The following is a 25,712-nucleotide window of genomic DNA, read 5'->3' on the forward strand; positions in this document are numbered from 1 at the left end:
ATGGGAAAAACGACGCTGCCCCCAAACAACTGCACGATATGTTTTTGTTACTTAATGGGGCCTCAATTCTCTCCCCTTCTTAAGGAAAAATTATCTAGAGGTAAGATTGGACAGTGTCGAGCCAGGTCCTGGTGTCCTGAGATTGAGCGTTGTTGTCGACTGCCTGTCCTCAGGGAACTCTCCTAAAGCTCTTGTAATTGATCTGCTCTCTTTAGCCCTTTGCTGGATGAAAGATGTGGAGGCTGAATGTACCCTCAGAGGTAGTGTAGGCAAGAGCAGCTTTCCACAGACTGTCAGATCTGTCCCCTCAGCCTGGAGAGCACCAGTTTATGTACGCGAAATGGTGAAGGAGGCTCCCCTCGAGCCTGTAGCACCCCAGTATTCCTCTTTAGCAATATTCTTGAATGGTGCTGGGTTATTAGGAAGTGTTTTGAGTGTTAAAGTATCACTTAGGATCACAACTGACCCCCAGAAATTGTGTGTAAATATATACCAACTCTCCATGAGATGATGCCCTCACACCTCTCAGTATGCCATATTTGGTTTACCTTTTTAAGAAAGAGTAGGATAAAAAGTTATGTGAGACTCTTAACGTGTATTTTCTCTTCGTGAAATTGGCTTTTAGAATTATCCTTTTAGTGGAAATGTATGGAATAAAAGTTCGTAATTCAGTTATCATTATTATTATGTTGCTGGTTCAGCCATTTAGGAGATGATTTGATGAATGCCACTTCACTAGGTACTTAGAAGTATGGCAGTGGTCGCAGGCAGACACGGCCCCAGTGAGCAGCACTGAGATGTGCCCAGCAAGAAAGGCCATTAGCAAGGAATTGGCAGGTGTGATTAGTGTTGGGATGGGGTTTGGGTAATCTAACAGGGCAGCCTCGGCCTATCTTGGAAATTCAGAGAAAGCGTCCCTGAAAAAAGTGTTTGAGATGGAGAAAAGAATTAAAGCTAGCTGGGCAAAGGGGGATCCCAGACAGAACAAAGCCCCTCAGTGGGCGTACACACAGCCCATTCTAAGAACGAAGAAACCAGGTATGGCCTGAGGTAGAAGGTAAGCATGAAGGCAGCATGGGCTGGCCAGACCAGGAGAGACCTTGAAAGCCGTGTTGATGATACTGGCTTAATCCTAAGGTCTCAAGGAAACCAGTGGAGAGTGATACAGTCATGGAATTGACGGGATATATGTGCTTGCTGCCATGTAGAAAGTGGGTGAAAAGGAAGAAGAGTTGTTACAAGTTGTGATGGTTAATATTGAGTGTCAACTTGATCGGATTGAAGGATGCAAAGTGTTGTTCCTGGGCGTGTCTGTGAGGGTGTTGCCAAAGGACATTAACATTTGAGTCAGTGGGCTGGGGAAGGCAGACCTACCCTCAGTCTGCGTGGGTACAATCTAATTAGCTGCCAGCGAATATAAGGCAGGCAGAAAAACGTGAAAAGGTGAGACTGGCCTAGCCTCCCAGCCTACGTCTTTCTCCTATGCTGGATGCTTCCTGCCCTTGAACATCAGACTCCAGGTTCTTCAGTTTTGGGACTCGGACTGGCTGTCCTTTCTCCTTAAGCTTGCAGATAGCCTATTGTAGGACCTTGTGATTGTGTAAGTTAATACTTAATAAACTCCCATGTATTTATCTCCTGTTAGTTCTGTCCCTCTAGGGAACCTTGACTAACACACAAGTATGCCAGTTAGGTTAGTTAGGTTTGTTGTCATGGTTCAGGTAGTGATAGTGACCCACTGGAGACTGGGCTGGTCGTGGGGGGAATGGAGAGAATGATGCAGAGATGCTGGCTTTGTAACTGACAGGTTTTGCGTTTTGACAGTTGTTAAAACTGGATGATGAGTACATGGGGTAAGTTTTACTGCTCTTTCTAATTGTGAATATATTTGAATTTTTTCCGCAATAAAATGTTGAAAAGAAATGGACAGGTTATGTGGATTGATTCACAGGAGTCATGAATGGGAAAGCAGGAACTGAGTCCCGGGGCCCTGGCTTGAGCTGCTGGGTGAGTGGTGGCACTTGCCAAGAAGAGCTCCAGAGAACGCAGGACTGGGGAGCGGATCAGGCCATTGATAACATAAGGCTTTGGGAATCCCATGATGACCCAGGGCAGGCCACGTGGGCTCACCTAGGGGAAGTTTGGTGTAGACGTGAATGTGTCTGTCCTCAGTGTAACAACTGCAATCATGTAGCAGTTGAATGAGCCCTGAGGGACAAGCCTGGGAGATGTCCTGTTTCTTACATGTGAAAAGCTCCCGTGAATACATGGAGGGTCCTGAGTCAAACCCATTACTACTTATTTTTTTAAACCTCAAACATTCGTTCTTTGTTTTCTTGAAAAAAAACATCCATTTGATCCAGCTGATCTCTCTCCTTACAGTTTTGTAACCTCTCTTCATCGTTTACCTCCCGAATGTTAAATCTACTTACCTTTTGGACGTCTTTTCTCTATTTCCTTAAAATTCTCTCCCTTATATTATTCTAGTGTGTTCTTTGTCTGCTCCTTGACCAGTTCCTAAATGGCTTTTCTCTGAACCTCAAATGCTAAATTCACATTTTCAAGGCCAGATTTTTTTTTTTTTTTTTTTAAACAGAGTCTCACATTGTCACCCAGGCTGGAGTGCAGTGGTGCAATCTCGGCTCACTGCAACCACCGTCTCCTGGGTTCAAGCGATTCTCCTGCGTCAGCCTCCCGAGTAGCTGGCATTATAGGTGCCCGCCACCACCCCCAGCTGATTTTTTTTGCATTTTTAGTAGAGATGGGGTTTCCCCATGTTGGCCAGGCTGGTCTAGAACTCCTGACCCTCATGATCTGCCCGCCTCGGCCTCCCAAAGTGCTGGGATTACAGGCATGAGCTACTGAGCCCAGCCAAGGCCAGTGTTTTGACACACTTCCCTTAGTAGGTTCCATGCAAGTCCTCCCATCTCACCAGCCAGACTGCTGTAGTTGAAAGAATTTTGGAATTGGAGTCTGAAGACTTCTTTACTCCTGGAGATTTGGCTTTCCATGTGAGAAGTTGTTCCTGGCATTCCTTGGGAAATTGGTATTTTTCCAAATTCCAAATCTGACGAAAAATGGCCAAAAAGTTTTGAGAAAATACAGAAAAGTATTATAATTTGGAAACATTATAGTCAACAGAGAGATGTCACTGGTTCAGAGGAGTCCACCAATGACAGATCGCAAGCAAGAGCGTGGAGTAAGTCGAGGCTGGCGTTTTCGGGAAAGAGGGTGAAGGCGTGTGGCAGGGAAGCCGTGCAGGCTGAGTGGTCAGGCTGCCAGGTGGGCAAGGCCTTGTAAGGTGGGTCTGTAGCCCCTCTGCTGCTAAGGGTGAAGTCATTCTTGCAAATAAAATAAGTATTAATATTTATATACATAACGTGCTACACATAAATCCTGTGAGTGGTCTTCCAAAAAAACAGCAAGTTTTGGAAGCAAACTGAGTCCTTAAATTGGCAGTTTTGACATGCAGTTCTTTGTAGGGCTGTTAACTCGTTAAGAGATCCTGCATGTTACCGTATTCGAAAACTACCCAATAACGTTTCTAGCATTTTCCAGTGTTTGAATCCTCACTGTAGGCTGGAGCACTTTGTAAATACTGTAACAGAAGGAAGGCAGAGAGAAGTATATCTGAATGTTCTGGAATAATTTGATGTGAAATCTGAAAGTGATCTAAAATCTGAATTGGCAGAAGCAATATCTGTTTCAGTGGCAAAACCACAATTAGGTCAAGCAGAAAATATTTTCATTGTTTAAAAGAAGCAAGCTTATATGAAATAAGATATGGCCCAACTTGGAGGTGCTTTTGGTTCACTCTGAAGATTAAGACCATCCAGGCAAAGTGGAAGAAGTTTCCCTACGTCTGGGATAGCCATGAAACAAAGAGCAAGGCTATCTGGAAGTGCAGTGAACGCTCTGTGTGTTTTAACACTTTTAAGATGGTAATTTTAAAATAGTAAATATCTGCAATACTGCCTTTGAATATTAAGTGATTTTTATTTGGCAATTATTTTGCATTAAGTTCCCTTTTAATATTTTCTCTTATCAAATGTTTATGTCAGGTGGAGACCATATTTATATCTTATTGAACTTATCACAATATATTCATAATAATAAAAACCTTGCATTTATTATATAGAGCTTTTTTTAACAGAAAACTTCGGACACTCCTAGTGTAACCCTGTTGCAGAAAAATCATTCATCCTTACTTTTAGACGTTATTTTTTAAAAACAAGTTAATCAAATGTTATAAAAAATGCAGACTAGGTAGAATTGGGAATGCTGATTTCTGGCACCTGAGCCCTGCAGATTAAAAGATCGGTGTTGTGGAAACACGGGGGTGCCCCAGCTCCTGGGTCTGTGCTTGGCTAGGGGTGGTCCGGAGCTCCCTCCCACCAACCTTCCCAGCCTGGCTCCCGCACAGCCCGGAGCCAAGCCTGTCTCTGCCACCAGTTCCTGGCAGTGTGCTTAGCTGTGACAGACAGTTCCTCATCTGTAGAATGGGGATGAAAACAGCACCTGCTTCCCAGCGTGGGCTGTCGCGGCCCCATAAAGGGTGGTGGTGGCGTCCACTGCATGCCCAGCAGCAGCGCTCTTTTTCTTGTTAGCACTTAGCTCAGTCTCCTTTGCCTTCCATTGTCGCTGCCTTCCTTTGGCCACAGCAGCCTCTGCGGCCAGCCTTCGCATTGCATTTCCATGTTGTTCCTTGTTGCGGGGAGGCCCCTTTGCTCCCCTGCGCCGTGCTCTGCCCCTCTTCCTGTCCTGCGGTGAGGCCCTGAGCCCCGCTTTCCCTCGGTTGCCTGCCCAGCCGGGCTGATGACCGACCTCGGCAGCTAAAGGCCTTCTCCAGCTGAAACAGTCCAGACTGTTTAACAAGGAGAAATTGGCAAAGCGGAACTGTCACTTGGAAAATGCTGTTTTCATGATCTCTTTGAGTTTTCACTGTTTTTAATGCAAGCTCGAAATCAATATTTAGTTTTGAGTGTGGAGAATAGATTGTTTTTTATGTATGTAAACAAAATGTCCTATGTGTTTCAGTGATGGCACCAAAAGTATTTCTTGATCTTATTTCTTAACTTTGAAAAGGTATCTATAGCTTTTAGAATATTTTATATACTAGTACATGCATTGTATACATTAATACACAATTTAATCCCCAATAACCACCTTTTGTTTCTATTTCTGTCCCCATTTAAGGACCCCAAAATGTATGTACAAACAGTGCTTGATGTTCATAAAAAATACAATGCCCTGGTAATGTCTGCATTCAACAATGACGCTGGCTTTGTGGCTGCTCTCGATAAGGTAGGTGTGTGACGGTTGTGACTTGCCTGTAGTATATGTGGATGGGGTGTTTGTCTCTAACTGTATTTTGTGTAACACAGGCTTGTGGTCGCTTCATAAACAACAATGCGGTTACCAAGATGGCCCAGTCATCCAGTAAATCCCCTGAGTTGCTGGCTCGATACTGTGACTCCTTGTTGAAGAAAAGGTATTAAATGACCCTATGTTTTCTTAGTCTGCCTGTTTAAAATCTCAGCTTTTATATGAGGAATTAAAACTTACATTACGTTTTACATACATTAAATTGTAAATTTTGTGCCTCATGAGAGAATGCTTGAACGTAATCGTCTTTCCGGTTGAAAATCCGCATTCCCTCCCACTGGCTGTTTTGAAAACAGAAGGTGTCTCAGTGTATTGTGGGACTTTGGTTATTCTCCATCCAAGTACTAACCCGGCCCCACCCTGTTCGCTTCTGAGATCAGACGAGATCGGGCATGTTCAGTTCAGGGTGGTATGGCCGAAGATTACCTTTGTTCTGTGTAGTTTTAAATTTGTTTTTGTTAGATAAGTTTCTGTTGCTGTTTCATATTCTTTACTTTTGAATCTTATTTCTCAATTGATATGTTTTCTAATCAGTGTATGTGTATTAAGATCTGGAAGCAAGATAATATATAGCTTTCTCTGCGTTGTGTTTTGAAGTTGTCACTGATTGTTTTGTTTGTGTGTTCTGATTTCTCTCAGCTTCTCTTTCACTTTAAGTTTCTTTCAGTTTAGAGATGCTCTACTCCAAATATCACAACAGTACGTTTTAAAGATTTTAATGAAGGAAGCCAATCTCCTTCTGACTTTCTGTTGCAATAGTTTTCCCCACTCCCAAATTATACTGGTTTTGATATTAATAAATTATATTTGAAACAGCTCTTGAAGGCTAGCATAACCCCAATACAAAAAAGACCGAGAACACCCGCACATACCAGAATGAAAAGACTACGAACAAGTGTCACTTGAGAGTAGAGTTGCAGAAATCTTAAGTAAAATATTAACAAGCCAAATTTACCTGTGAACTAAATAATAATTCTTCAAAACATAGTATAGCTTTCTAGGAACGTCAGGATAACCCAGCAGTACCAAGTCTGATGTAGTTTACTACATTAACAGAAAACTGTGTAAAAACTATGTGGCCTTTCTGGTAAATGATGGGAGAACATTTGATGAAAGTCAATAGCTTTCTCTTAACCCAGTTTACCCAAGGCCAGTGAGAAACTCTGAGTGTTTGATTTTTTTTTTTTTTCCTGTTTATTGCAATAAACAGGAATATTTATTCCTGGTTTAGTGTATAATTTAACAAGTCAGATCTTCTCCAGAAATGAGAAGGGGCTTTAAATTGGAAGGCCTCTTATGACTTGGTTTCATTCTGGGGGGCTGCATATTATGACTATGGAGATACTCTACTGGGTCTTCAGTTTGTTTGACAGAACACTTAGTATCATGGGTGTTTTTGGTGTTTTTTTTTTTTTTTTGAGACTTCGTCTCACTCTGTCACCCAGGCTGGAATGCCGTGGCATGATCTCGGCTCGCTGCAACTTCTGCCTCCTGAGTTCAAGCGAGTCTCATGCCTTAGCCTCCTGAGTAGCTGGGACTATAGGCATGCCACCACACCCAGCTAAATTTTTTTTTTTCTTTTTTTTCAGTAGAGACAGGGTTTCACCATGTTGGCCAGGCTCGTCTCCAACTCCTGACCTCAAGTGATCCACCCACCTCAGCCTCCCAAAGTGCTGGGATTACAGGTGTGAGCCACCGTGCCTGGCCTTAGTGTCCTTTTTATCCCTTGTCTTTTCATAAATGTCCCTCGTCAAGTCTACTGATTACTGGGTGAGGCCATTGATGCAGACAGAATGGCAGAGACATTTCCACAGCATCTATTTAACGAGTGTGTGTGCGGCGAGTGGAGTCAGGGAGACGACACTAAGTTAAACTGCTCCAAGGGAAGAGGAACACCCCTGACCCAAGAGTGCCAAGAATAGGGCTGGGTTTTCTGAACCAACTGTTCTCAAGTTGGAGACACCTCTTCTCCAGTTGGAGACACGTCTTCAGAGTTTCTGTGGTGGCCAATTCATTTTCTATGAATCAGGGGTGTTGTTTCTAAAGCGGTCTTGTAGAAAAGACCTGTACAAAACTTCATCTACCTTTAAGTCACCTTTGAATTGTTGTTTGTTCATAGAGTGAATCAGTTGTCAAAGGACAATCATCTCTTGTACATATAACTACAGAGGGCAGCAGTTTAGTAGGAATTTAAACCCCTTCATTATCTTTAATGACTGGGCCATGAAAGGGAATCTATGTGCCTTTTTATTTCTCCAAAGTTAAATTACAGCGGACTAGAAAGCAATTGGTAAAGTGAATTTCCTTTACTGAAGTTTAAGTGGATTATCTTAAAGGCAAACTTCTTCAGAATGTTTTTGGAAACGTTTTATAAATATCTCCTATTGGTTTTCACCTATTATATATATTCTATTAGGTCTAATATCTAATAGGTCTAATATCACCTATTATATATATATATTATATATATCTATTCACCTATTACAAATATCTCCTATAGGAGTTTTCACCTCCTATTGGATATTCTAAATGACTATTTCATAATCTGTTCTTCAATGATGAGGTTATGGTATGAGATTGCCAATTTGTAAGGAAAGTCAACCTTCCCTCTTCCTCTGCACTAATCTGATGAGAACTGAGCTTTTGAATGCTTGAACCTGCTTTCTGGCTGAGTGGTGCTTGTTTAAATGTACTGATGTTTTAAAACATGGTATCTTTTTTAAATTTTCAGTTCCAAGAACCCAGAGGAGGCAGAACTAGAGGACACACTCAATCAAGTGGTAAGTGCTTCATGATCATATCCATTTCCAGTAGCTGTGTATTTCACAAGCTGTTTGTCATGTTATTTATAGAGGGCCTGTGAAATGTAAAAAGTAATAATCATTGATTTTATTTTGAATCTATGGTTTTACTTCCTAAATTGAGTTACTACTTTTAGCATTCAGACTTTTCTCAGTAATAGTCCAACTCACTGAATTAAGGGATTCACAAAACTTTCAGGACTCTGGGGTGGAGTTGTTGCCATCATAAACGCTGGCGTACAGACCTGCCCAAAGCCAAGGGCACATCTTGGCTCCTGGCTTGTGGCCGGTGACAGTCGGCTCTGCACTGTGGGCTTGTGTGTGTGCTTGTTAAGTGTGTTGTCTCGGTGGCTTTGCCAGATGGTTGTCTTCAAGTACATAGAAGACAAAGACGTATTTCAGAAGTTCTACGCGAAGATGCTCGCCAAGAGGCTCGTCCATCAGAATAGCGCGAGTGACGATGCCGAAGCCAGCATGATCTCCAAGTTAAAGGTGAGTTTCATCTTCCTGAAAAATCCCAGCTTCCGAGTCATTATTAAAACAGCTCTTAGTCTGTCCATGTTATGAGGCAGGCAGAGGAGTTTGTGCAGTGGTTTGTACAAGAAGCTCTGCCGCTGCGCTTCTGAAAGCTTCCCACGACTATCGCTCTACTCTTGTTGGGCCCCAGTGCCTTCCAGACCCCTTCCCCCCAACCCCGCCCCCCCCGCCCCCCCCGACCGTGGGGCTTCCATCCTACCCAGGCCTGGCTGGGCTCAGCTCACCATCTGTGGGGCCTCTCCTGCCTCCCACACCTTTGGCCTTGGAGCGCATTCACATTGTGCTGGCCTGGAGCTGAGTGGAGGTTTTGTTTGCTCTGGGCTTGGTTACTTTGCTGTCAGCAGCTCTTCCTCCGCCACCTCCTTTGCGCACCTGTGTGTCAGCACTGTCAACTGCTCTTATCTGACTTGGAGCATATTTTACTGTGACCCGAAATTATGTGGGTATCTTTGTCAGCGTGGGCTGCCGTGAGAGAATACCATAGACCAGGTGGTTTCAACAGCAGAAATTGTTTCTCACAATTGTGGAGGCTGCAAGTCCGAGATCAGGGTGCCTGCTGATTCGGTTCCTGGTGCGGGCCCTCTTCCTGCTGTGTAGGCAGCCACCTTCTTGCGGTGCCTCACGTGGCAGAGACAGTGCAGAGCTCCTCTGCGTCTCTTACAAGCACACCAGTCCCGTTGTGAGGCCCCACGTTCAAGACCTCATCCCTCCACATAGCATCACATTGGAGGTTTGGGCTTCAACACAGGGATTTTGGGGGCACACAGTTCAGTTTCTGGTAAGAGATAGAGACCAATTATTTCATCACTGTATTCTACCATAGTGCCAGGACACCTTGCTCTTAGATGCTCATAAATTGTGTATGAATTGTGTGTGCGAAGACTTCACTGTGCAACATAGAGTTGTGGGGTTTTCGACAGTGTATTAATATTAATCCATGCATATTTGTACTGTAAAATATAGCAAAATGTTACTAGCTTTGCTAGTAGTTCCATATAATTATATATTGTATACTCTGATTTCTCTAAGAGTCCCTTGTATACATTTATATTTTTGTACAAATTAATAAGACAGTCATCTGGGTTCTTCTCAGCAAGCTTGCGGGTTCGAGTACACCTCTAAACTTCAGCGCATGTTTCAAGATATTGGCGTGAGCAAAGATCTGAACGAGCAGTTCAAAAAGCACTTGACAAATTCTGAACCCCTAGACTGTGAGTATCCGCGTGTCTGTCTGTCGTGTTTACGGGCAGAGTTCTTTGTAGCAAATGAAGAAATGACAAAGTATTGGGTGAAGATGGGAGGGACTTTGTCAGAAATTCGAGAACTAAGAATCAGGAGATTCTTCCCAAATGCCCAGCCCTCCTCCCCCAACTCCCGTGTGACCTTAGGAGATGACAGCCCCTGAACTGGTGTCAGCTGTGCTGGGGCGAGGTCACCACCTGTTGGGATCTGGGGAGGGACTCACAGGCGTGGTTTTAACTTGTAGTAAACCTTAGCTTGAATCCATTCTAGCATTTATTTTAATGTTCCCTTGGCCTGCATAGGTAACAGTCAAGCTAAAGACCTGTGGCTTCAGACTGGGATTAGGGATCAGTACAGGCAGATATAGGTGATTCGGTTCTCCAGGAGAGGCAGCTGGGCTGGTATTTTAAGGCCTCGCATAGTAGTTGGATGGCAGATTTATGCTTATATCATCTTTTGATCATCTTTGTCTTTTTAAGTGAAAAATGGAGTGTTTTATTTTTCCCAAATCAGGATAACAATTCCATTGTAAACCTGGACAGTTTTGCCAGTGGGCTTTTTAACTATCTGTGAAGATGAAATGACTGTTATAATTTATAGACCATGTGTGTCTTTTCACAGTAATAACTGAAACACACACTGTACTGAAGTTAGCAGTTTTCTCCTGCTTGTGAGTTTCCGTGAGTCTGGGGCTGTGATGATGCCGGGCGTGGCAAGCCCAGGCGTGGCTTGAGTGGACTCAGTGATTCAGGACTGAAAAGGAAAGCAGGGGAAGCAGGGCAGGCATGTGACAGCAGAATTCCGAGGTGGAAGCGAAATGAAGACTCTCACTCTTTGGAAGAAAAGAATATCTGGCTCTTGCACTTTTTGCTAATTTTAATTGAATAAAATGTTCAATTCTTAATTTTATATTCAAGCAGGATTTTTATTTAATGTACTTTTTAATAAAGAGCAATCCACATTCATCTGAAATGATTGAATTTTTCAATTTATAAACTAATTAATGTATTCCAGAATGTTCACTCTCCCCTCTCTTCCGCCCCCCAGTGGACTTCAGCATTCAAGTGCTGAGCTCCGGGTCCTGGCCCTTCCAGCAGTCTTGTACGTTCGCCTTGCCGTCAGAGGTGAGGATGGGTTTATCTGCCGTCCCATTAGTGCTAAGTGGAGGGTGGGGCGGGGCAGCCTTCACTGTGGAAGGGGATAGGCCTACAGATGGCCTTCCTGCCGGCTGGCTGCGTCACAGTGAACCGTGGGGGCAACTCTCAGGGAAGAGCCCTGTGCAGTGGGGCAGGTCTGGATGTCTAAAGGTGGGCTGGCTGGCCAACTCTACAGACATGTTTCTTTATTGTAATTAGAACCTAATTAGTTGTGTAATGAACACCTTGACAAACCTGCTGGTCTTGAAGTATGAACCTTTTTTAAGATCGTACCTTCCAGTGCTTAAAGCGCTTTACAAGAGAGGCAGACACCTGGCGTTTGTATTTTACTTTTATATAAGCACTGACTTTGTACCGTAAGCTTGGAACAGTGTGCTTTGCTTAGAAACACTGCCTGTAGGACGTGGTGAGATCTGTATTCCATATAATGCTGTCCTTTTATCTAGTTGGAACGTAGTTATCAGCGATTCACAGCTTTCTACGCCAGCCGCCACAGTGGCCGAAAATTGACGTGGTTATATCAGTTGTCTAAAGGAGAATTGGTAACTAACTGCTTCAAAAACAGATATACTTTGCAGGTAAGATCACGTTTGTGTCTTAAAATGCTTCTGTTCTAAATGAACGTAAGGCAAATTATAGAGATCATTAGCAGCTGACTCAGCAGCAGAATCTAGAATTCAGCTTCTGGTGAAATAGTGGCAGGTTTAAAACATGGAGTTGTAAGAATCAGAGGAGCCAAACTCCAATTCTTTCTGGCTGGGGAACAAGTTATTTAATGATTGTGAACCTCAGTTTTCTCCTCCATTAATGGGATGTTAGTGCTTATACATGGGAATTGATGTGAAAATTAACGGATTTGGTAAGTGTTTGGCACGGCTCCTGCTGGACACACATCAAGTGTTCAGGTAGTGGCTTAAAACGCTGGAGTTGCGTGCATTTAATTATAACAGCTCTCCACCTTTGACAAAGCAGTTTCACATTAACAACAGTGCTTACAACGATATTGAGTACAACCTAGTTTATAACTGTGTAACTAAGAATATTTCCATTTTGCAGGTGAGAAAACTGAGGCTTGGGTTAATTGAAGTGAATTTCTCTGAATCCTAGCTTATCTGTAGCTGAGCCAAAATTTCAGTTAAAGTCTTTTCTCTTAAAGTTCAGGCTTAGCTGGTGTGGTGGCTCATGCTGGTAATCCTAACACTTTGGGAGGCTGAGGCCAGAGAATTGCTTGAGGCTAGGAGTTTGAGACAAGCCTGGACAACATGGCAAGATCCCATCTCTATAAATTTTTTAAAGTAAAAAGAAAAAAAAGTCCAGGCTCTTTCTACTTCCACTTTTGTACAGAGTGGGCTTCACAAGTAATGGCATATTTTAGTCTCTGAGAAGGTTTCACCAATAAACTTCTGAGAACAACTGCAAGTCTATGTTTAAGTATTAATAAACTTCAGAATGGGTTGTTCTGCAGACTCAAGCTGCTCATTAATTTAAACTTTTCGTAAATCTACTCCAACTTAAAATTGTTCAAATGCATAGTATTGTTACACTGGCTCCAGAGGTCTTTATCAAGTTGAATGTTTCTTACTATATAATTGAAATTTTGTTTCATTTATCCCCAAATATTCATAGAAGAATCCATGTGTTCGACTCTAGTACCTGGAATTTCAGTGTCCAGTTTTTGACAAGGCGGAGGCTTTGCCTAGGGTGTGTCTGCCATGTTAAGGCAGCCAGGAGCGGGCCCAGTAGAAGACATTAGCAACACACTCATTCCCTTGTGTCTCTGTCCCAGGCCCTGGAAGCACTGTTGTCTGTGGGCCCCCCTGAAACGGGCTTGTGGCCTTTTTTGTTTGTTTCTCTTTTCATTGACTGAGGTCTTGCCTGGGCGAGCAGTGGCTGACAGTCATGGGTCATTACTTGTTGCTGTCGATTATGCAAGAAAAGAGGGAGAAGAGAGGAAGGAGTCTTCAGGGAGCATTCATTCGCTCGCACACGCTCAGCGATCAGGAACCAACGCGTGCTACCTGTCTTTAGAGGATACTTTAGGGCCGGGCACGGTGGCTCAGCCTGTAATCCCAGCACTTTGGGAGGCCGAGGCGGGCAGATCACAAGGTCAGGGATTCGAGACTAGTCTGGCCAGCATGGTGAAACCCCATCTCTACTAAAAATACAAAAATTAGCTGGGCGTGGTGGTGCTCGCCTATAGTCCCAGCTACTCGGGAGGCCGAGGCAGGAGAATCCCTTGAACCTGGGAGGCAGAGGTTGCAGTGAGCTGAGATTGTGCCACTGCACTCCAGCCTGGGTGACAGAGCAAGACTTTGTCTCAAAAAAAGAAAACCTTTAGTGCACTTGCCATTTCATACTTTACTTACTTTTTTCCTACTTTCATAGTAAAGTACTTAAGATTAGAAAACCAAATATAATTTGATATTTGTGTTGTTTTACATCAATAATGTGCCAAAAGATAATACTTCTTAGCTCATGTGCCAAAAACAGATTTGGAGATTGATGCTTAACATGTCCACATATACCAGGTGTGTGTATATGTGATTTTCTCTATAAACAAGTGGGGACATACATATCTATAGTATATATCCACATAGACAATACATTTTTTGAAAAAACTTCAAATTATTTTAATGTTTGAAAACATGGAAGATGAATGACTTTGGGAAGATGTTGCATTGTGGTGGCATTGCCACGTTTTATATTCCCTTTTAAATAGATCTGCACTTTGTTTGTACTTGTTTAAAGAATTTGTTTCATAAATAAGTTCTTCAGACTTAGGCTATATATTTTTGGAGGTGTTTCCATGCATTTAAGTTTTCCTTCTTTTTCTTTTCTATGGGGGGCCTCAAAGGCATCTACATTCCAGATGGCCATCCTGCTTCAGTACAACACGGAAGATGCCTATACCGTGCAGCAGCTGACCGACAGCACTCAGATTAAAATGGTATTCTCATCTCAGCCTCTTTGTTCTATCGAGTTGCCATTTCCTTGTTCTCGTGGATATTGTTAGGAAAGATAAGGGAGAGGATATGGGCATCTTTAATTTGAAATAGATGTTTGCCTCATGAATATGAATATGTTCTTATTCCAGGATTTTAATGCGCATTATAAAAGTCTTAATTTTAAAACTCAGTGTTGAGCCAGGCATGGTGGCACATGCCTGTAGTCCCAGCTTCTTGGGAGGCTGAGGTGGGAGGATCACTTGAGCCTGGGAGGTCGAGGCTGCAGTGAGCTATGATCATGCCACTGTACTCTAGCCTGGGTGACAGAGACCCTGTCTCTCTTTTTTTTTTTTTTTTTTTTTTTTTGAGACGGAGTCTTGCTCTGTCGCCCAGGCTGGAGTGCAGTGGCGGGATCTCAGCTCACTGCAGGCTCCACCTCACAGGTTTACGCCATTCTCCTGCCTCAGCCTCCCGAGTAGCTGGGACTACAGGCGCCCGCCATGTCGCCCGGCTAGTTTTTTGTATTTTTTAGTAGAGACGGGGTTTCACCGTGTTAGCCAGGATGGTCTCGATCTCCTGACCTCGTGATCCACCCGTCTCGGCCTCCCAAAGTGCTGGGATTACAGGCTTGAGCCACCGCGCCCGGCCGACCCTGTCTCTTAAAAATAAAACTCGGTGTAACACACACATACTCCTCATCCATGCATTTCCCTCGTTCATTTAACCAGTTCTTAACTGTTTCTCCAGCTAGGCTTTTCTTACTAAGCTTAAATTTCCACCTTAGTATTATTTTTCCTGCTAGTCATATTTTTTATTGAGATATATTTCAGATGATAAAATTTCACATAACATAAAAGTCATTTTAAAGTGTCCACAGTGGTATTCAGTATATTCACAAGCTTATAGAACTACCACCATTATCCAATTCCAGAAGGTTTTATCATCCCGAAAAGAAGCCTGCACCCATTAGCAGTAACTACCGACTAGCTCCCAGCCCCTGACAACCATTAATTTACTATCAATTTGCGGGCTTCAGACATTTCATATAAATGGAATCATATAACACATGACTTTCTGTGCCTGTCTTCCTTCCCTTAGTGTATACGGTTTGCAGGGTTTTGCCTATGTTATAGCGTGTGTTGGTACTTCATTTCTTTTTGTGGTCGAATAATCCAATGTATGGCTGGACCACGTTTTATTTGTTCATCAGTTGATGTACATTTGAATTGCTTCCAATGATGAACAATGCCGCTGTGAGTACATGTGTTCAGTTTTCTTGGGTGTATGCCTAGGTATAGAATGCTGAGTCATGTAATCACTGTGAATTTTTTTAGGAACTGCCAGACTGTTCCACAGTGGCTGTGCCATTTCATGTTCTCACCAACAGTGTGTGAAGTTTTCAGTTACTCCAGATCCTCTCCGACATTTGTTATTTTCTTTTTTTAAAAAAATTATAGCCATCCCAGGGGTATGAAGTAGTATCTTGTGGTTTTTACTTGCATTTCTCTAACGACTAATGATGTTTAGAATCTTTTTTGTGTTTACTGGCCATTTGCATATCTTCTTTGGAGAAATGTTTGATCAAATTCTTTGCCCGTTTTTCAGTTGGGTTATTTGTCTTTTTGTTGTTGAGTTGTAAAAATTCTTTTTTTTTTTTTTTTGATAGACATGTTTAATGATAGCTTGCTCTTCACAGAGATGTCTACAGAGACTTTTAATCTATAATCCAGGAGAATATAACCATGCAACACAGACCAATTAGCCAACTGCAAAATAAACTAGATTCTTACCACAACTACCCTATAAACATTGCAACTGTTCTTTCCAAAAGGACCCTAATCTTATGTGAAAACACCTACTGTGGGGGAACCAGAAACTTAGCTATGTGGCCAAAAGGAAAAAATAGCAATTCAGTGGTTAATTGGTGAAAGCAGGAAATTTGTGCCCTTTACTGTGCTGCTGTTGCTGCTGTTGTTGCTGCTGTTGCTGCTGTTGTTGCTGCTGCTGCTGCTGCTGCTTCGGGTCTTCTTAGTTTTGTTCTTTTTTTCTCTCTTCTTCAGCCCATCCATGTTAGCTCTCAGTAGGTTTGAATGAGCCATCTGAAACTTACTCACTTCCCTGGAGCTCACCACAGTGCTCATCTTCTTTTTCCCATCGGAAGCTCTTAACAGACACTTGTTGTCTGCGGGCTCAAAGCCCTCCACAGTACCTTTCTTTGGAATGGGTTTGGTTCGACCGTCATACTTCTTCAAGGTGATATAGACGCTGCCCGGCGTCCAGCACTTCTGGAAAAGTCTGGTCAGCTCCGTCAGGAACTGCTCGCTGTCCAACAACACCATCACGGCGACGCTGGCTCGACTTAAAAATTCTTTTAATATTCTGTATACTAGATCCTTATCAAATACGTAATTTGTAAACATTTTCTCCCGTTCTGTGGGTTGTCTTCTTACTCTCTTTCTTATATCCACATTTTTAATTTTAATGAAGCCTATTTTATCTATTTTTTCTTTTTGCTGTTTGTGATTTTGGTGTCATTTCTAAGGAATCATTGCCTAGTCTGAGGCCAAGGACTGTTCTTTCCCCGTTGTTTGGTGCTGACAGACTTGTCAAAAGTCAATTGGCCATAGGTATACATGGCTTCATTTCTGGGTTCTCAATTCTTTTCCAGTGATCTGTATATCTATACTATGTCAGTATCACACTATCTGGATTACTATTGTTTTGTGGTAAATCTTGAAATGGAGACCCCTAACTTTGTTTTTTCACCCCAAGATTATATTGGCTATTGTGAGTCCCTTATGTTACCTTATGAATTTCAAGATCAGCTTGTCCATTTCTGCAAAAAGTACAGTTGAGATTTGGATAAGGATTGCACTGAATCTATAGATTGCTTTGGGAAGTGTTGCTATCTCAACAGTATTTTAAGTCTCCCATTCCATGAACATTGGATGTCTTTTCATCTATTTAGGTTGTCTTTTCTTTCGACTGTGTCTCATGGTTTTCAGTGTATGCATCTTGTATTACTGTCAATTTATTCCTAGTTTATTATTTTTGATGCTAATGTAAGTGGAATTGGTTTTTAGTTTTTTAATTGAGACAGAGTCTTGCGCTGTCTCCCAGGCTGGAGTGCAGTGGTGCAATCTTGGCTCACTGCAACCTCCGCCTCCCGGGTTCCAACAATTCTCCCACCTCAGCCTCCCAAGTAGCTGGGATTACAGGCACAAGCCACCATGCCTGGCTAATTTTTTGTGTTTTTAGTAGAGACAGGGTTTCACTATGTTGGCCAGGCTGGTCTCGAACTCCTGACCTCAGGTGATCTGCCTGCCTCGGTCTCCCAAAGTGCTGGGACTACAGGCGTGAGCTATCGCGCCTGGTGGAATTGTTTTCTTAATTTCACTTTTTTCTGGTTTTTTTTGAAACCAGGTCTCACTCTTGCTCAGGATGGAGTGTAATAGTGCAGTCACAGCTCACTGCAGTATCAAATGATCCTCTCTTCTCAGCTGCCGGAGTAGCTGGCACTATGCCCAGCTGATTTTTGTATTTTTTGTAGAGATGGTGTTTCACTGTGTTGCCCAGATTGGTCTTGAACTCCTGGACTCACGTGACGTTTTCACCTTGGCCTTCCAAAGTGCTGGGATTACACAGGCATGAGCTACCATGTCAGCCGGGTGCACTTTCTGATTGCTCACTGCAAATGTATAGAAATACAACTCATTATATTTTGATTCTATAACATTGCTAAAGGTTTATTGGCTCTAATTTATTAGCTCAAATAGTTTTGGGGGGGATTCTTTAGAGTTTTTTGATATACAGCCATACTTATAAATACAGTTTTGCTTCTTCCTTTTCCTATTTGGCTGCCTTTTATTTCTTGTTTGTTTGTCTTTGTTTTTGCCTGATTCTTCTGGCTGGAATTTGTGGTACACTGTTGAATGGACGTGGTAAGAACAAGCATCCTTGTCTTGTTACTGCCCTTACTGGGAAAGCTTCTAGTCTTTTACTGTTTAACTGCGATGTTAAACAGTGACGGTGTTAGCTGTGAGTTTTTACTAGATGTCCGTTATCAGACTAAAGAGGTTCCCTTTTATTCTTAGTTTATTGAATTTTGTATCATGAAAGAGTGTTGTAGTTTGTCAAAATGCTTTTTCTACTTTGTCGAAGTAACTGTGCTTTTTTTGTCTGTTAACATGGTGTATTGCACTGATGTTGAACTACCCTGGTGTTTTTAGGGTGAATCCCACTTGGTCATGGTATCTAATCGTTTTTCTATGTTGTTGGGTTTAGCTTGCCAGTGTTTTCTTGAGTTTTGCATTTATATTCATAAGGGACATTGCTCTATTGTTTTCTCAAGATGTTCGTTTGGTTTTAGTGTCTGGCTAATACTGGCCTTATGGACTGAGTTAGGAAAGTCATTTTGAATGACTATTTTGTAGTCATTCTTCAAATTACTGCCAAATATATCTTCAAATTCTCATAACAAAATGAGTTTGTGCCTTTGTAGGTTGGAGGCTGGGTTGCCCCCTAGACTGTGGGGAGGGCTGTGCAGACGGGCCCTGAGGACAGGGCTGACAGGGGTGACTGTCCAGTCTTTGCTTGGCTTCTTCTGATCAGGATTCTCGGCCACTCTCCGGACTGGTTCTCAGCGTTAGAACTCCTTCAGGAGGCTGCAGCTGCTCTCTCCTTTCTGCCTACAGCAGACGTTGTCCAATCAGACCTGGCTCAGGAGGTGGGCACCCCCGCACCCTACTCTAGATGCAGCTGGCAGTATTGGAATGGCTGCTGTGCAGCTCTGGGTCAGTTACTAGACTAGAGAGAGGCCTCTCGCTTTGACAGCTTTAACCACGTACCCTCAGACCAGAATGGGTACCCATTATGATGCCAGGACTCCACTCTCCGTGGGTTGTAAGAGTCCGTGTGACTGTGAGTGCCCTCAGGCTGGTCCCCTTGGATTTCATGGGATCATAAAGCTGTGAGGCTGAAGGAGGGCTGGGAAGCGTTTACCACACCCAGCGTTCACAGATGAGAGGCCACACAACGTGCTTGAGTGCATCAAAGCCAAGCTGACGAGGTCGCCTGCCGCTGAGCCCCATCGTTCTCATGAGCAGGACATTATTTCCAGTCCTGCTGAGCAGCTCTTTAATATTTCTTTTGTGATGATCAGTGTCCAAGATGAGCTGTCAGGCACTTAAGAAGTGAAGAGGTTCCTCAAGATTTCACTGTGCGTGGCTTCCAATACAGGTTCAACATCCCTAATCCAAAAATCCAGATTCCAGAATGCTCCAGAATCCGAACGTTTTTGAGCACCAACATGATGCTCAAAAAAAAAAAAAAAGTGCTCATGGTGCAGTTCAAATGTCGGATTTTCCAATCAGGGTTGCTGAATCCGTAAATCCAGTACAGTATCCCGAAATCCAAATATTTCTAGTCCCAGGCATTTCAGATAAGGGTTACTCAACCTGATTTAAGTATAACAGAATTGTTCATTTTTATTATTGGGTGGTCAAGGCCAGAAAGGGGTTGATTTCACTTCTAGGAGTCAGGGTGGAAGGAAGCAGTAAATTTAGCGAACTTCTAAGAAGTACGAACTTTTTTTCCTTCCAGCATATTCTTCTTTTTGGGTGATTTTTTTTTTTTTTTTTAGTGGAAAATGGACCGTGAGGTTGCCTGTGGTGGTTATTGCAAAGAAAAATGCATTGTCCCTTTAACTTCCTCTTTTTCTCTTTAATTGCAGGACATTTTGGCGCAAGTCCTACAGATTTTATTAAAGTCGAAGTTACTGGTAGGTTTGTGCACTTTCTGTCTTATGCTAGAAGAAAGCCTTTTCCTGAGATTATGTAGTAACAGTTGTTTTCTTACAGGTCTTGGAAGATGAAAATGCAAATGTTGATGAAGTGGAATTGAAGCCAGATACCTTAATAAAATTATATCTTGGTTATAAAAAGTAAGAAAAATCTAATAAATAGATGGCCCTAGACCATAGACACGTCCCCCGGGAGCCCTAGCACAGATCTCAGTATTGTTGTGAACCGAGGGAGACGGGGACTCAGTATGAAGCGACAGGCACTAGGCTGGGAGTGTGAGGTAGGCCTTCGATTCCATTCAGCAAGCCTGATGTTTCTCCAACTCTGAGCTGCTGGGTTTTTTGTTTATTTGGCACATAAGTCTCCTTAGATGGTTCATCAGGAAAGTTTGGACCTTTATGTCCAAGTGGCTTGATTTTATTTCACTTGACAAAATTTGGGAGAGCAGATTAAGGACCTGGATTTTCTGTAACGTGGATGTCCCTGTTAATGGCCAAGTAGGAAACTACGCTGTGATCGGACTCTGCCCAGTGCTGGGTAGAGGCGTTTTCACATAGAGCTCACAGAAATCAACACTCCCCTGTGTCTGGGGAAGCAGGGCACTTCTTAAAGGTTGACAAATAGAAAGCAGCTTTCATTGCCTACCTTTTAACATAATAGTGATCGGTTTCCTCCATTTTCTTGATAGTAAGAAATTAAGGGTTAACATCAATGTGCCAATGAAAACCGAACAGAAGCAGGAACAAGAAACCACACACAAAAATATCGAGGAAGACCGCAAACTACTGATTCAGGTGACTTCCTGTATGCCTGTGCCGGGTGTGCGGTCCCTCACGCAGGGATGGCTCGCAAGGACGGGCCGTCGGGGAGCAGGGGTGACTCAGGAGTGATTGCCAGATGAATGGCTCTGTGATGGCAGAAGGTGGCAAGGCCGAGAGCCAGGGCCTTGTTATCTGAATTAGTCCTTTATGTCACCAGGCAAAACAGGGCAGTCCTCTTGCTCTAAATGTTGGAAAGCAGACATTGTGGCAGGCCCAGCTGAAACGAGGGGAAAGGCGAGTGCTTCAGTGGGGAGGATGGGCAGCTTCCGCGGCCTTGAAGACTTAATTTTGTCTCCTTTTTTTAATGCTTTGTGGTTGAGTTAAATTATTGAGGTAACATTGCTCAAAAGACCAAAACATTGTAATGTTTGCCACGTTAGAGTTGAAACATAGGCGAGTAGAATTGGTTCCCTCTCCCGTCTCACCGGCAGGACGCTTGTTGCCTGTTAGGAAATGGTGATCCTGTGCGCAGCATTGGCAGCCTCTGTGCGGCTTGCCCTTAACTGTCAGTACTAAGTTATTACAGCTCTAAATGCACCTCTTTTTCCTTATCTGGTTGCATAGGCGGCCATCGTGAGAATCATGAAGATGAGGAAGGTTCTGAAACACCAGCAGTTACTTGGCGAGGTCCTCACTCAGCTGTCCTCCAGGTTCAAACCTCGGGTCCCTGTGATCAAGGTACAGGACTTACATAGCAGTCACATTCCTTCCTTAATTTAGAAGAGAAAAGATGTAGCAAAAAGTGGATGGATTGCTGTAGCATGAAGAAGGAGGGAGCTGGCTTCTTTGTATGTAGTAGATTTCTATAAAAGCAAGCTTCAGTGTAACGCTGTTGAAACACACATACAAAGAAGTGCACAGATGATGAAGTGGCAGCTTGATGACTTTCAGAGTCGATACACTGTGTAACCAGCACCCAGGTAAGAATTAAAACATGACCAGCATCCCGGAAGCCCACCCATCCCAGCGAATACCTGTGGTGCCATAGAAAATCACTGTCCTGTCTTCCGACACCATAGAAAATCACTGTCCTGTCTTCCGACACCATAGAAAATCACTGTCCTGTCTCCCGACACCACAGAAAATCACTGTCCTGTCTCCCGATACCATAGAAAAGCACTGTCCTGTCTCCCGACACCACAGAAAATCACTGTCTCCTGTCTCCCGACACCACAGAAAATCACTGTCCTGTCTCCCGACACCACAGAAAATCACTGTCCTGTCTCCCGACACCACAGAAAATCACTGTCCTGTCTCCCGACACCACAGAAAATCACTGTCGTGTCTCCCGACACCACAGAAAATCACTGTCCTGTCTCCCCGACACCACAGAAAATCACTGTCCTGTCTCCCGACACCACAGAAAATCACTGTCCTGTCTCCCGACACCACAGAAAATCACTGTCGTGTCTTCCGACACCATAGAAAATCACTGTCGTGTCTTCTGACACCATAAAGCAGTTTTGCCTGCTTATGTGTGATACATAGACAGATTCTAGAACACACACTCCCGTGCCTGGTAAGAATTTTCTCAGTGGTATCTTTGGGAGATTCATTGTGTTGCGGTATCGAGAAGCACTGGATCGTTTTTGTGACTCTTGTGGGTGTTCTGTTATGGGAACATACCTTCCTTTATGTAGCCTACTGTTGACATTTTGCTTATCTCTGATTGGGAAGCAGGACTTTCCTTTTCCAAAACCACTTGGGCAAGGCATAGCCAGTGGGGAGCCTCAGGTGGCATTGACAGGTGACTCCCCCAACAGGCAGGAGGCCCAGTGTCCCTCCTGGGTTACATTTGGCACAGGTGCCAGTTCGTTCATGGCTGTTCAGGGGGTTCTCCACCGTCCCCTGTTGCCTGTTCATGGCCTCTTCTTGTGAGACTGAGTCCTGCCTCAGAAGCAAGCAGACTTTGGTGGTAGAAAAGGGGAGACTGGCCCATGGGGCTCCCAGAGCACCTGGCTCCAGTTCCTAGGGCGGGTGTAGGAGGGACTTGGAGTCCCCCTCAGCAAGTGTCAAGGAAATGGAAATTAAAGGAACTCTATGCACAACGGCTTAGCTGCCCAGGAAGTGAAACTATGCTAAGAGATCTGGGGCCGGGGGGAGGGGGCACTGCTCCCCACTGAGCTCCGCATGGGGAGATCTGTGGTGGGGGCAGCCTCTCTCTGTTCTGATGATAATTCGTGCTTTTCTTCTCTTTCACTACCTCTTCCTTTTTAAAAATAACACCCAGAAATGCATTGACATTCTAATTGAGAAAGAATATTTGGAGCGAGTTGATGGCGAAAAGGACACCTACAGTTACTTGGCTTAACCCTTCTGGAAGGGTCTGACTGTGTGACCCGCGGCAAATAGTTCATGTTGGAAAGAATGAAAACAACTCAAGTTCATAGCAGCCAGCCTGCCGCCATTGGACCTCCCTTTTTAAAACTGAGACCAAGACTCCCATCAGCTGGTCTCGGATTTACATCGGAACTGCTCAGGATTGATACATTTCAAGTCTGTAAATACGGACACCAACGCCATTTACCCTAATTTAAGAACAGCGGGGACTGACCCTCCATGCCGAGGGCTGCATGCTACCGCATCTACGTCAATACATGGGCTCCCCGATTCGCAGCTGTCGCCTTGGCAGCACTTGTCACGTTGGCAGCACTTTGAGAGCAAGTGTGAATGGACCCACATGTAATCTGCTATGAAAACCATTTGTATAGTGTGTTTCATTTTTTAATGTGTGAAAATAAAGAAAATTAAAGGATTTCTGTACAAGTCGCATTTGGTTTTGTTTTAAGTTTTACTAATTTCTATATGTAAATAAAAGATATAATGATTGTGCAAATTTATATTCCTAGTGTCTTCCTGTAGTTTAAAAGGGCTGTATTCTTTGGATTGAAAATTTTTTAAGATCTTAAAATTTTAAGCCCCGGTGTAATCCTTTAAAAAAAAATCCTGCTTATTTTTGTGACTTCTGTGGCGACTTGAATGCACTGTGTCACTGGATTCAGTGAGAGTCGCTGACCACACATTGGTTCGCTTTGACATTTGTAAGGACTAAATGAGTTACCCTGACAGTCTATGTGTGAAACAGTATCCTCCTTTTTGCAGGTGGGGAAACTGAGGCCAGATGAGGGAAGATGCCTCTAGTGAGTAGAAGAGGTAGGATTGAAGGTGAGTGGCCGGGCTCCAGGATCCCTGGTCACCACCAGCCTCTCCTCCCTGAGTTTGGGTTGGCGTGGAGAGCACAGGCACGGGACACGGCAGGGCCCGCTCGTCCACGCTTCTGTTCCAGTCGTGGGCTCGGGACACGGCAGAGCCCACTCATCCAGGCTTCTGTTCCGGTCGTGGGCTCGGGACACGGCAGAGCCCACTCATCCAGGCTTCTGTTCCGGTCGTGGGCTCGGGACACGGCAGAGCCCGCTCGTCCACGCTTCTGTTCCGGTCGTGGGCTCGGGACACGGCAGAGCGCGCTCGTCCACGCTTCTGTTCCGGTCGTGGGCTCGGGACACGGCAGAGCCCGCTCGTCCACGCTTCTGTTCCGGTCGTGGGCTCGGGACACGGCAGAGCGCGCTCGTCCACGCTTCTGTTCCGGTCGTGGGCTCGGGACACGGCAGAGCGCGCTCGTCCACGCTTCTGTTCCGGTCGTGGGCTCGGGACACGGCAGAGCGCGCTCGTCCACGCTTCTGTTCCGGTCGTGGGCTCGGGACACGGCAGAGCGCGCTCGTCCACGCTTCTGTTCCGGTCGTGGGCTCGGGACACGGCAGAGCGCGCTCGTCCACGCTTCTGTTCTGGTTGCAGCAGGTGGTTATGAGTAGCTGACAGATCAAAACATTGGCTTTGACTGGTGAAGCTCCCTGGACTCACCCTTGTGCCAGCACTACGTCAGGGAGCCAAGGTTCTCTTGCTTTTCAGGCACATGCTGGCAAATTGGACCATGTTCTTAGCTGTTAGAAGAGTTATTCCACTTTGGGAGGCCGAGGCAGGCAGATCACCAGAGGTCGGAAGTTCGAGACCAGCCTGACCAACATGGAGAAACCCCCTCTCTACTAAAAATACAAAAATTAGCCGGGCATGGTGGTGTGTGCCTATAATCCCAGCTACTCGGGAGGCTGAGGCAGGAAAATGGTGTGAACCCAGGAGGTGGAGGTGGTAGTGAGCTAGGATCGTGCCACTGCACTCCAGCCTGGGCAACAAGAGCGAAACTCTGTCTCAAAGAAAAAGAAGTTACTCCTCCCTGAGAATGGAATGTTTGCCCCAGTGTGTCCCCAGGAGAGGAGGTCCTGGGCCATGGGGATGCACACCCCACCCCTCCTCCCGGCACGGATGTAACCACATCCTGGAAGCAGTCCCTTCAGGAACCCTACATGTCGCCTGCCTGCGCCTCAGTGTAGCTTCTTCCTTCTGTCTCATTTGCCGGGTCAGTCACTTCCCAGCCAGGGTCAGGGATGCTGCTTTGCTCCCAGTAACTTTGTTTTCCTCATAGAAGCTTCAGGTACCTCACAGGTTTTGCAAGTGATAAATCTCGAACATCCTTAGTATACCATACCTGTGCCCGAGTGCAAGTTAGCCAGGTGGAGGGAAGACATAGCTAACAAAATAAGTACAAGTTCCTCGGGTTTCTCACGACAGTCAGACACCTGACGGGTTAGTTAAAAAAGTTACATAGGGGCTGGGCATGGTGGCTTATGCCTGTAATCCCAGCAATTTGGGAGGCTGAGGTGGGTGGATCACAATGTCAGGAGTTCAGGACCAGCCTTGCCAACATGGTGAAACCCCGTCTCTACTAAACATACAAAAAATTAACCGGGCGTGGTGGCGGGCGCCTGTAATCCCAGCTACTCGGGAGGCTGAAGCAGGAGAATCGCTTGAACGCAGAAGGCGGAGGTTGCAGTGAGCTGAGATCGCGCCACTGCACTCCAGCCTGGGCAGCAGGGCGAGACTCTGTCTCGAAACAATATATATGTATTACGGAGGGCAAGGCACAAGATAGCTCACGGCTGTAAGCCCAGCACTTGGAGAGAGCTCAGCC

The 25,712-nt window shown here is 44.5% G+C and overlaps 1 protein-coding gene and 1 pseudogene across 4 annotated transcripts in view; one reads left to right on the plus strand and one right to left on the minus strand.

The window, feature by feature from the left end:
• Positions 1 to 23,458, plus strand: part of CUL1 (cullin 1) — a 103,784-nt gene extending 80,326 nt beyond the window's left edge. For all 4 annotated transcript variants that reach the window (XM_037990896.2, XM_037990894.2, XM_007983344.3 and 1 more), the window contains exons 10-22: positions 5,197 to 5,304; positions 5,385 to 5,491; positions 8,117 to 8,165; positions 8,547 to 8,678; positions 9,817 to 9,934; positions 11,013 to 11,089; positions 11,569 to 11,700; positions 13,977 to 14,069; positions 19,799 to 19,846; positions 19,926 to 20,008; positions 20,557 to 20,662; positions 21,254 to 21,367; positions 22,920 to 23,458. In XM_037990896.2, coding sequence (XP_037846824.1) covers positions 5,197 to 5,304; positions 5,385 to 5,491; positions 8,117 to 8,165; positions 8,547 to 8,678; positions 9,817 to 9,934; positions 11,013 to 11,089; positions 11,569 to 11,700; positions 13,977 to 14,069; positions 19,799 to 19,846; positions 19,926 to 20,008; positions 20,557 to 20,662; positions 21,254 to 21,367; positions 22,920 to 23,000 — 1,248 coding nt within the window. In that variant the 3' untranslated portion in view covers positions 23,001 to 23,458. The remainder of the gene's footprint in view (positions 1 to 5,196; positions 5,305 to 5,384; positions 5,492 to 8,116; positions 8,166 to 8,546; positions 8,679 to 9,816; positions 9,935 to 11,012; positions 11,090 to 11,568; positions 11,701 to 13,976; positions 14,070 to 19,798; positions 19,847 to 19,925; positions 20,009 to 20,556; positions 20,663 to 21,253; positions 21,368 to 22,919) is intronic.
• On the minus strand, positions 15,545 to 16,406 carry LOC103227179 (signal recognition particle 14 kDa protein-like; annotated as a pseudogene).
• Positions 23,459 to 25,712: the final 2,254 nt, after the last annotated feature.

The sequence above is a fragment of the Chlorocebus sabaeus genome, chromosome 21 (genome assembly GCF_047675955.1).
Source record: "Chlorocebus sabaeus isolate Y175 chromosome 21, mChlSab1.0.hap1, whole genome shotgun sequence".
NCBI lineage: Eukaryota > Metazoa > Chordata > Mammalia > Primates > Cercopithecidae > Chlorocebus > Chlorocebus sabaeus.